The sequence below is a fragment of the Halyomorpha halys genome, unplaced genomic scaffold (assembly GCF_000696795.3).
Source record: "Halyomorpha halys isolate HHAL.00 unplaced genomic scaffold, Hhal_1.1 Scaffold307.1, whole genome shotgun sequence".
NCBI lineage: Eukaryota > Metazoa > Arthropoda > Insecta > Hemiptera > Pentatomidae > Halyomorpha > Halyomorpha halys.
The window spans coordinates 235,666-247,861 of record NW_027107991.1 but is presented as its reverse complement, the minus strand read 5'-3'; the positions used below and the strand labels follow the sequence as shown (position 1 = coordinate 247,861).

The 12,196-nt window shown below is 31.2% G+C and overlaps 2 protein-coding genes across 2 annotated transcripts in view; both read left to right on the top strand.

The window, feature by feature from the left end:
• Nucleotides 1–368: 368 nt before the first annotated feature.
• Nucleotides 369–4,804, top strand: LOC106681088 (tonsoku-like protein). Its single transcript, XM_014421239.2, has one exon. The coding sequence runs from the start codon at nt 577–579 to the stop codon at nt 4,486–4,488; it is 3,912 nt and encodes a 1,303-aa protein (XP_014276725.1). The 5' UTR covers nt 369–576; the 3' UTR covers nt 4,489–4,804.
• A 2,009-nt stretch (nt 4,805–6,813) lies between these two features.
• LOC106681090 (15-hydroxyprostaglandin dehydrogenase [NAD(+)]) overlaps nt 6,814–12,196 on the top strand; it is a 9,573-nt gene continuing 4,190 nt past the window's right edge. Inside the window, exons 1-6 of the mRNA XM_014421242.2 lie at nt 6,814–6,970; nt 7,046–7,144; nt 8,907–9,024; nt 11,395–11,521; nt 11,625–11,731; nt 11,839–12,015. Coding sequence (XP_014276728.1) covers nt 6,930–6,970; nt 7,046–7,144; nt 8,907–9,024; nt 11,395–11,521; nt 11,625–11,731; nt 11,839–12,015 — 669 coding nt within the window. The 5' untranslated portion in view covers nt 6,814–6,929. The remainder of the gene's footprint in view (nt 6,971–7,045; nt 7,145–8,906; nt 9,025–11,394; nt 11,522–11,624; nt 11,732–11,838; nt 12,016–12,196) is intronic.

The following is a 12,196-nucleotide window of genomic DNA, read 5'->3' as shown; positions in this document are numbered from 1 at the left end:
TAACATTACAAGGAGTGTGAGGAAATTCCAATTTAATGGTATAAAATAATCATTAGCTTCAAAACAAGTCACAATCGATCGTTAATACTTGCGAATAGTTCTTTGACGCAGAGTGTTAAGTGGGAGTTCCACTAGTGATTAACAGAGATAATGAAAGCTATCACAGCTGCAGTAAATTATGATGATTTAATCAGTTACATGAACATAAAAGTAATATTCATTTATGAAATATACCTTACATATATAAAATATACCTTGACGCCATAATCAACATTTATGCAACATCACCCATCTTGTTTATATCCTCTTTGCATGACTTAATCAAACACGAACTACACCTTTCCCAAATGCGCGCAATAATATCAATGTTTATATCTGTTGTCATTTTTTGAGGTTTAGCTTCTCATGAGCACCTATACTCCTTATGCTATTTTAGTTTTTTATTTAAATGTTTGTTTATTAAAAAATTGTTTGCATGCTGTGTTTTACATTTTTTGTTATTTATTATCGTTCTTTAGTGCTGAACCAAATTCATCATAAGTAAATTTCTTCATTAATTATCTCCAGATATTTCTAATGCAGCCAGCAATGGAAACTAAGTGGAAGAAGAAAAAGGAGAAGAATCGTGCGGAATGCAATTCAAGTGGTGTTTATTTTTGTTGTAAAGAGTTAGCTGATATATATTTCAATGCTGAACGTTATGATGATGCATTAAATGAATATAATGAGATGAAACAGATTTCAATAGAAACTAATTGTAAGCTCGATATAGGAAGGGCAGATAGAATGATAGGTGAAGTTTATTGTGAGAAAGGAGAGTTTAATAAGGCCATAATTCATCAGAAGAACCATTTATCAATTGCTCGTGAAGAATGTGATAAGGTAGAAGAACAAAGAGCGCTTGCTACACTTGGGAGAACATATTTCTTACTTGCAGAAAGTATTCTTGATAGCAGCTCAGAAATGCGTGCAACAGCTCTTAACGAAGCTAAAAAATTTTATATGAAGAGCCTGGACATTTGTCATGAATTAACAGAAGAGAATATTAGTAGCAGACAGAGAATGGAAATGACAGGAAGACTTTTTTTAAACATAGGTCTAGTACTCGACTGTCAAAATCATTATGATGATGCAATCAATCATATGCTTAAAGCTGTTACCATTTGTAAAAAGCTTGATCTTTGGGAAGATTTATATAGGACTTATGCTGCCCTTGGTTCTATTTATCACAAACATAGTGATAAAAAAGAGGCTTTGAGAACTTATGAACTAGCTGTAGATGTTGCTGAACGTTTGCCCAATAAAATTCAACTTGTATGTGAACTTCTTTTGCAGAAAACAGATGTATTATTGGATCTGCCAGATCTTCGCGGTGCAAGACAAGCATTACTCAGAGCTTACAAATTGAAGCCTTCTGGTAAAAGTTTAAAAAATGACATTGAAAAAAGGCTGAGAACAGTGGCTGCAATGTGTGAATTTGAGGATAACCTTACAGATCTTCCTCCAGATGATAACTTTGCAGAAAGAAAAAAATTATATGAAAACCTGGGTGATGCGGCATCTGAATTAAACAATTACAGTTTAGCCCTCACCCACTATCATTTAATGCTAGAATGTGTTCAGAAGTGTGGTAATAAAAAGAAAGAACTTATTGAATCATATGTTTCGCTAGCTCAGACTTATAAAGATAATAATCAATTATCTAATGCGTTACAATATTTCAAAAAAGAACTTGAATTGGAAGAAATAAATTCTCCTGAGGCATGCAAAACATTGTTGAATATTGCTGAAATATACCAACTTCAGGAAAACGTGGAGGAAATGTTAGCCACATACTCCACAGCAAAATCTATTTCATCTGAATTAACTGATCTAAAGCTTAAAAGGACAGTATTAAAATCTTTTCACTATGCTCTGACTGCAGCCAATAGAGTTAGTGAGGCTGAAGAAGTAAAAAGGGAATTGAATGATTTACAGTTGGATGTTCTCATGGATTCTAGTGATGAAGAAGAAGATAATACAATTCAGTTTGGGGCTGATATTTGCATTGATGATTTATCAGATGAAGAAGTAGCCAATGATGTTTCAAAGAAGGCAAAATTGTCTCGAACTAGGGTTCGACATAAAGGAACTCTAGAGAAAAAGAATGAAAAAGGAGAAACACCCCTTCATGTTGCTTCAATCAATGGGAATGTTAGTTTGGTTAAAAGATTGATTGAACAAGGTCATAGAGTGGATGTAAAAGATTACAGTGGCTGGACTCCTCTGCACGAAGCATGTAACCACGGGCACATAGAAGTAGTCAAAGTTTTACTTGATAATAAAGCTCCAATTAATGATCGTGGTGGAGCTCATTGTGATGGTGTCACTCCTCTTCTAGATGCTGCGTCAAATGGAAGTCTTGATGTGATAGAACTTCTCTTGAGCTATGGTGCTTCACCTCTAATGAGAACTAATAGGGGAGAAACAGTTCTAGATTGTCTATCATCATGGAGAGAACGTCGATATACTGAATTAGGAGTAGATTTAGATCCTATAACAAGTGCTCATTATGATTCGGTTTATACTAATCTAAAGCAAACCCTTGAAAAAGCAGGCCAAAAAGTAAATGATAAAGAGCAAAATCACTATTCAAATAGGACCTATAAAGAACCATCTACTTCCCACAGAAGCCACATAAGTCAGGCAAAACAACTATCAATAGAAAAGAGAGAATCAACAACAGAAGATTATCAAAGCACTATGAAAGCTCTGAGGCGTCGAAGTAGTAATGAAAAACTAGTTTCATTAAGAACAAATAAAACATCATTTCCCGCCCTGTTGGCTGAAGAAGAAACAGTTGGAGATGATTGGCTAGAAGTTGATATAGACATCCAAAGGCCAAGTAAAAAACGGCGGACTGATGATTTAATATTAGGTGGAAGAAATAAAGAAAATGTATTATACAAAAAAAATATATCTATTTCTTTTGGAAGTGATGATGACAAATCACCTGCTGAAGACTTTGATTTAATTGATGAAAGTAGTAGTGATATGGATAGGTTGAATCAAATGAATAGTGAAATTGAAGATACATCATTTGTATCTTCTCAGAAGTCTGAATCTTCATCTGAAAGTCAAAGAGCAAGATTAAAAGAAATGACTAATATTAAGAAAAAACAAACATCACTTTTAGCTGCTGGTGTTATCAAAGAGAAAGTTGCTAAAACATCTATCAATTGCAATCTTAATATGCAATCAACTGATAACCCATCATTCTCTCAGCAGCCAAACTTTACTTGTATAAAAGTGAGGATTGAAGATAAAACAATTGTGGTGCCTATTCCACAAAGTAGCTTTGAATCGCTTTCTATTTCTTGGCTTGCTAAGGAAGCTGCTGACAGATATAGAAGGCTCGAAGGCTCTGAGCCAGTGCTAAGACTTGAAATGGATGATGGGGGACTTCTTGTTGGGTCAGATCCTCTGGCAATACTCATGGGAATATCTCAAATACATGCTCGTGTTTTGTCTTGGAAAGTATTATCTTTGACTGGCCTTTATAAAGAAGCCTGTGACAATGCTAATGTGCTTGTAGATGCTGAGTTGAATGAAATTCTAGAAGCCTGTCAAGCGACTGGATCAGCTGCATTCGATTATATGTATCTCGAGCGTAAACAACTTACTCCTATTTTTCATACTCTGTCTCACCACCCTCCTCTTCAGTTGTTATCTATTACTGGCACCAATATTTCTGATAATTGTGTTACTGTGCTAGCAGAATGTCTTGCAAAGTTAGCCCAGCTTCGGTCACTCGACTTGAGCAATATCAATATTACATCAAAAGGTCTTGAAGAAATTTGTAAAGCAGTGAAAAAACAAAGTGGATTTCAGATGCTGGAAAAATTAAAATTAGGGTATAACCCTCTTGGAGATTGTTTAAGACCCTTAGCCGAATTAATGAGTTTAGTCCCTCGACTAAGGTACTTAGCATTGCCTTCAGTTGGGATCACCTCACGTTCATTTTCGTCTTTTATTCATTTTACACTAGAATGCTTGGAAGTATTGGATCTTAGCTTTAATGATATCGGAGGAGAAGGCCTTACAGATATTCTTGGCAGACTAGAGGCACAGACCATTGTTGATTTGAGACTGTCCAATACAGGTTCCCATACTATTCGTGAAATAGGGTTTTATTTGCAACATTATACTCCTCTTTCTCTGAGATCTCTGGACCTTTCATTTTGTCCTACTACACAAATTGAAATAGACTGTTTGGTAAAAGGTGTAAATATGTGTAAACACCTCGAGAAGTTGCTACTGGATGGATTGGGGGAGACTATTATTAATATTGAACATTTATCAATTAAAGAGCTTAGTATTTGTGGAACTAAATTTATAAGTGGAACAACGCTTCCCGAGCAGCTTAAAAAGCTTTCTCTAACACAGTCTAGTCAAGTGCATTTTCCATTAAATACAGGACCCTTTGGATTAAGTAGGTTAGCTAGTTGAATAATTGCTGAAAGATAATGAAAGAAAACAAAATTGTAAAGTTTCTTTAGTTTATTTCATTTAATAGCATGAATTATTCTCTAAAATTCAACCGAAGGTGTGGCTTAATCAAAGCTTCAAATTGTTTTTAGTCGCCTCATTATGAACATTAGCAAACTTAAGACCTGATAACTACAATTTACAACATTTTAGGGCTAATAGCCATATTTTATATTTAATAATTGTAAATACTTCATTTTTTACATAGCAAACTTGAAATTATGTAGATTAGCTGTTGAAATTAAAATATTTATGTAAATAAAGTATTCTTCTGTTATATTTTGTTTTATTAAAACGTAGGTTAAATTACTTTTTTTACTAATTTAATTACTTCCATTTTTCTCCCATGTCCATAAAAACATGTGCTAATTTATGAAAATGTAGTTGAAACATAAAATTGTTACTTATAAAAAGATTAAATGGCTCTTCAGAACAATTACTCAGTTTATGACGGGCGATACTGGGATGAGCTCAGTTGGTTAACATGTATGGAATCAATGCGACACCACAGTTTGTTACAAGACTGATATTATTGTTTTGTTTATTTTAACTGCCACATTGTTGTTTTAAATGACTGACTTGTTGATTTTTTAAACCTTATAACTTTTTTTTTTAAGTTTTGTTATTTATGTGTTTTAGATAAAATTGCACGCTGGCTTCGGTAGAAGGATATTTTTTCCATTGTCTATTTGTTCTTCATTATTTAAATAGATCCAATTTTTTTCTATAAAAACATTTTATTTATTCAAAAAAATTAAATGAATTTTTAAAAGTGTTACTTTTTTTATGGAGCAGTGACGATTCATTTTTTGGTATATTATACATTTACAGTAATTTAGAATGCTATTTATTCTCTTAGGACCATATTTGAATCAGGATTATAGCAAAACTTGATATTTTTAGTTTGTGTGCCTGTTATAAACTGTAATTGGATAAATCTCTTATAAAAGAATTACACCAAAATTAGATTGTAAACCAATAACATGTGATATTTAATATTAGATGCATAGGACTAATTGACTTGGCATATTTAAAGTACTTTTTTACATTTTATTTATTAAAGAAAAAAGTGTTTAATTTAATTGATATTACACATCCAATGTGAGTTGCTGCCACATTCCATATTTCAGAAAAGGCTAGGCAGGGGGAATAAAAAAAAATTGAGAGTTACTCAAAACATGCTCATATTTTGTGGTTGATATTGGTTTTTAGAATTACTATTAATTCTCAGACACTTTTTTGTTATAAACATTAAATAGTCTAAAAAATAATGTTTACTGTTTTTCTTTTTTTTTTCTTAACACAACTTTTTCCATTATGTCAGAAACAATTATTTATATCAAACTTAATATTTTTATTTCAATTTAATTATCCCTAGAAAACATTAATTGAAAAATTTACCAAGTTAATTAAATTTTATATTAACTAGACTTTTTAGAACAGTACATATATTTTGTGGTCCTCTAATATTACATTGCAATGAGTTAACAGAACAGAGAAAGAAGCATGAATTTCTTGAGAACAGCTTAATGGATTTTCATTATAGATATGCCAAATAATTAAAAAACTTATTTATTATTTGATGTGTTCTAATTCCATGCTAATTTCTACTGGTCTCCTTTATCCTATACTTTTTCATCTTTTTGTCTGAAGATACATATCAAGTACCTATGACTAGCATACTCCTTTATGACTGTTAGTAAGTGCCTTCAGGGGGAGTTTTTTTTTCCTGTAAGGACCTACAGTAAGTTCTTGTAAGACTTGCCTTCCCCTTCATGACTATAAGTGAGTACCTTACGATTGGAGTTTCCATCCTGTGAGGATTTACTGTGCATGCCCATCAAAACTCATCCTGCATCTTCTAGCCAGCTACGAAACCTATGAACATGCATTGTTGAGGCCTTTTGATATAGAGTATCTCACCTCTATAATTGGTACCAGGACCTATGGATATTAACAACAAAATTTTACTTTAAGGTTAAATGGATTTCAAAAATGATTATTTTATTTTTATGTTAAAAGATATTTTCTTTCTATCCAATTAAACCATTTTTTATTATTTATGTTTTTAAGCGAAAATAAGTTTTAACACAAAATAATTTTATTTTTTAATCAATTTCCTCAAAGGTTAGGTTTTTGATTTATGTTAGTATTGCTTTGAGAGCGTATTATTTAGATCTATTGATGTTCATTCTTCATTTTTATGTATCTCAATTTATCAGGCTTCATTAAGAAAAAAAGTTCCTAATATTGTTTGTAAATTTAGGAATTATTATTTATTCATAAAACATATGATTGTTATAACATAAACCATTAGTTGCCGTACCAAGTTGGGTTTAAATTTTTTTTAGATATTTAAATTATAAAAATTGTTGATTACATCAGAAAGAGCTACATCCAACATGAAATGCTTAGAAAGATCTGTGTGTCCTATCTCAACAATGTATTATGGATTTTTAGTTTATTTTTTGTTTGCCTTTTATATATGTTTTTCATGTAGTAATTCTAATTTATTTAGCTGTAGGATGGGATTACGGAATATGGCTAATACACCTAATGTCGCACCAGAACCTTGTTTACAAGAAACAAAAAAAGACTGTCAAAGGTTTCTGGAATGGTAAGGACACATTGTATTATACAAGGATTTATTAATACATAATCAGCTGTTGGTCTGGAAGAATTTTTTTTTGCTCCAATACTGCCAGTGTCAGTATAAAAACAAGCTTTTGTTGAATTTTTCTTTAATTTTAATTAATACCACCATTGTAAGTACATACAACTGCTAGCTAAAAGTTCAAGACTGTAGCATCATCATTAATAAAAGGAAGGTAGTCAAAATAACTATAAGCCAATGTTTTGCTCCACTTTGCCAAAAATGATACAAACAACTAAAACTATGTAACAGAGTAAGAAAATAAGTTGACATAAAATTTGTTTTTTACATCATTTTAGCCACACATCCTAGTTTTTTTTATCTTGTTTAGCCTCGATTAAGCCCTGCAAAGTGGGGCTAATGTTAGTGTATAATGAATAGTTTATATAGTATTTGAGTCATTTTGACCAAACCCGGACCATATTCCTTTTATTAATTACACACGGTTAATCGGCGATCTTACAACATTATCATTAATATTTAAACATAGTAGATTTGACCTAATTTAACTTTTAACAGTATTACTCAATTTAAATAAAATAATTATTAGGATAATGTCTATAAAATTGTATTTGATATTAAACTTTTGGTCTGAAGGTCTTACAATGTATGCCAAATATGTTTAGCAAACACTGAAAGGAGCAGGATGGCTGAGGGAGCTAGGCACTGTGCTCCTATATCCTGAGCACAGGTATTTACTGTTACAGAAAATAAGTTTTATTATTTGATTTGTAAATAAAACAGTAGATGGTGACACTGCTCTTTGACAGGAAACCTTTGTTTGGGGCAGTCCGCCCTGGCATCTATTAGTGGAAACATACACTCTTTGTATTTATAAAACCCTCCCTAAATTCCAAAACATTTACTATGCTATATCATCTATGGTTTGATCATTTTGGAGCAATTGAATTGAAGTTGGGGATCGGGAGCACAGAGTATAGATTGAAATATGATTCTCAGAGATCATTATCTCTGGGTCCTTTTGGAACCATCTCCTGCAAAGTGTATACTCTTAAAATATATTGGTTGAACTTGATTTTGTGGCTCAGAGAGGATTTTATAACAAAATAAAAAGAGTATGTGTTGCACTAATGGATGCTACAAGCAAAAAGATCTCAGATAAAGGAAGCAACCTAGTATTCCCATAGTCTGAGGCAGTGTTGCCATTATCAGTGGTGTTTTATTCATAATTATATTTACGAATTGTCTAGGTACAATTATACATTATTAATTACGAATCAAATAATATAACTTATTTTCTACAACACATGATCCTGTACAAATCACATCCTTCCACTAGAAACCCTTGCTCTAGAATGATATGAGGAAGTTATAGAATAGGAGATATGAGGAAGTTAATTTATGTAAAGAATCAACAGGAACAGATATGTAAAAAGAAATGGATCAGGCTTTGAAAAAAGATAATACTCTGGTATGGCTAGCAATTTCAGCCAAAAACTTTTATAAGTAAATATAGTTTTAATATAAGACTAGTTTTTTTTTTTTAAATCAGTTGTTTCTGGTGGAAGATGAAGTAATACTGATTACTTCTAAGCCTCTTCCTTTTTTTTTTTTTTTTTTTTTTTATTTATTGCTATTTACAACTGTACATTATAATACATTTATTTACTTATACTTAAATGGATAGTTTTTCAGATTAGTTATATGATTAAAAATTAAATCAGTAATTTTTTACAAGTTGATATAATACAAAAAATATTTTCAGTGGACCTTGCAGTAAGTATAAGTATATGGACCTTAATTGCAAAATTGCTTTGATAACAGGAGGTGGCTGTGGTATTGGTTTTGCTACTGCAAATGAAATGTTATGTCAAGATGTCCATGTAAGTTTCTTGGTTTAAAACCTGCAGTTTTTTTTTAGCTAAGTTGTAATATTGGTGAGAACTAACAGTTTTTGATGATATCAAGGTAGCTAAGGTTCACAATGTATGTTCATTGTAGTCACTTACAAACTTTTCGATAATAAATATTGATAGTAGAGGCTAAGATCGTGGAGTATGTTGGACAGCACTGGAAGCTGATTGTACCAGCATGTCAGTTCTAATTTTATGACAGACTTATGTAAATTTCAATCTCCACACTATAGTCGAATATATTGCTAACTAACACTCCTTGCTCAGTTTTGAATAAGGGCTTAAAACCGAAACCATTAAAATCCTAATGAAAACCATTATAATTAACATACTAATGATTATATAATGTTATAATCATAATAAACTTTTTTTTTAATTTCTATTTTTTGACTTGGACAATAATAGATAATCTGCACGATGTGATTCATTTTTCTCAACTTTTTTGCATGAGTTTTTATATTTGGGTCCATGTAAAGAAAAGATTGTTAGTATCTAGTTTAAACATGAAGTGTTGTGTAACCAAGTGATCCAAGGGCCAACAAAATTATTTTAAAATTCACAGATCATTGAGAAGGAATGAATAGGCATACAGACAGCACCTTTTTTTGTGTTTCAAATTAGATTGCTTCTGTTGTTAAATCTGTTGGAATGACATTGATAGAGGCACAAAGATTATTTTCGTGTGAAAGAAACTTGTTTTCAAATTACCTTTAAACTTGTTTTTACATTACCACTTGGCACTGCAACGGTTCATTGTTCTCTAAATGAAAAGCATTCCTTCATTTACCATTCAATTAAAAAAACTTTCTTTGGATTATGTAGGTTAATTAGTTGAAGTATTAAAAAAGATAATGAAATTGTAAATTTTCTTTAATTTATTTTCTTAAAATTCAACCACAGGTGTGTCTTAATCTTATAATATTAATTTTAGGGCTGATGGCCAAATTGTTGATTTAATAATCAGTACTTAGATTACTGCAACACTTCACATCTTTAATTGTCATTATTTTCTTAATGAAATGCATCCCTTTAATCCTTTCAAAATAAACTGTATCTCTCTCCTTTTATGTGGTAATATTTATTTTTTCCTAATTGCTATTTTGTCAACTTTTGTCCACTACCAAGATCCACGAAAACTAGATTGTATAATACGTTAATTCGACCAGTACTGCTCTATGCCTTGGAAACTTGGGCACTTTCAAAGGCTGATGAAAGGGATTTAAAACATTTGTAAGAAAGATATGCTGACGCATCTACGGCCTAGTAAAGGATGGTTCAGCTTGGAGGTGACGCACGAATAGGGAAGTCTACATGTTAATTGATGAGCCTAATGTTGGAAAAATTGTGAGAATTGGTAGACTGCGCTGGGATATGGCAAGGATGGGAACTGATGAGATCCTAAATAAACTACTCAATAAGCACCTACATGGAACACAGGCAAGATGCTGTCCAAAGCTTCGATGGTTGGATGGTGTTGAAGAGGATTCAAGGACCCTGCTCGGAGTGAAGAATTGGAGAGCAGCTGCACTTTAAACTGGGAAACTGTTTGAGGAAGCCAAGACCCAGTAAAGGGTTTTTTTTTTGCAAAAAAGGGAGCCAATTAAAAAGGTAGGAGTGTTATAATTTATCAATATTTCAATCTCCACTCCTTGTAAACTGCTGTATGAAAAAATACAAACATATCAATCTTTTACACCAATAAAGTTTTAGAAATCATCATACACTAATAATTAGAAATTGTTATAAATTCAATGGGAAGTATTGCATTTTAAATTAAATTGGTTATAATACAAATGAAAGAGTTGCATATGATTATTGAGATTGATTTTTTTTATTGTTTAAGTAGATTGGGAAACGTTGAAGGTATTTAATATTTACTGACCGATATCTCTCAATTTTTACAACAATTAAATTGTAACCTTTTGAAATCCTCTTTTTAGACAATTTAAGTGCAACTATAATCAGTTAATTCATTTAAAGGTGGTTCACCAAAATATTTTCCTGTAATACTTTTTAAAAATAATGTCTTGGAATTTTATTTTATATTTAAGAAATTTATTACAGTTTTTGATGGATTGGATTAATTACTTTTTTCATGATTTACTAGTGGTTAATTTTTTTTTTTTAGAAGATTAATTGAACTATACATTTCTGACCAATCTTCTATGAAAATAAAAAACGTATTTTAAGTAGTATTGAACTGTTTTTGTATTTTCAAATATTATTTCTTTTATATTTATTCTTTCATTTAAATCACTTATAATTATTTTATCTTCAATATGCTTAAGAAATGTAGATTTAATGAAATGATACAACTACCTAATTGTTTTACCAATTTAGAAAGTAATAATTGCCCATCCTAATGTTGCAAGTGGAACTAAAGCTGTTGAAGCTTTGGAAAATGCATATGGCAAAAATAAAGCCTGTTTTGTTAATCTAGATTACCAGAGAAGGGAAGACTTTGAAGGTAAAATATTCATATTGAATTTTTTTAAAATAATATCTATTAAAAAATTCCAAGGAAAAAATCTATAGATATACTTTGATTTTGTATATATTCTTTTTTAAAGCTGTTTTCAAGCAAATCCATGAGAAATTTGGAGGAATTGACATTTTAGTCAACTGCACATGGCCAATACAAGATTATAAATGGGAGTCTGATGTTGATGCAAATCTGGTTTGTAACAAGTGAAATTAGATTAGTAAATAAGGTCTCATGAATTCATTTAGTAGTCAAATCAATTCCTAAGTGTGTAATAATGATTTTTTTATGAAAATTTTCAGAAGAACATCATGAGAGGAACACTTACAGCTATGAAATGGATGCCTAAAGAGAGAAAGTCCATGAAGGGAGGTATTGTAGTTAATATAGCTGCAACTTGTGGCTTGGAATCAGAATCGATGGCCCCAATTTTTACTGGAACAAAACATGGAGTTGTTGGACTTTCAAAAGCATTGGGGGTAACTTAAAAAATTATTTATATGAAATAATAATCCAGTCAGTAATAAGCCTGCCGTGCTTTTACTAGGAAAGTTGGAGTTTTGAAAATTTGTTCATTTATGTTTTTTTATTGCTTGAAACAAATTTTATGACCTCTAATTTTTATTGACAACTTTAAAAAAAATTATTTTTTTTTTTTTT

Excerpts from the sequence above, each read along its gene's own strand:
- LOC106681088 (XM_014421239.2), top strand. The coding sequence starts at position 577 with ATGCAGCCAGCAATGGAAACTAAGTGGAAGAAGAAAAAGGAGAAGAAT.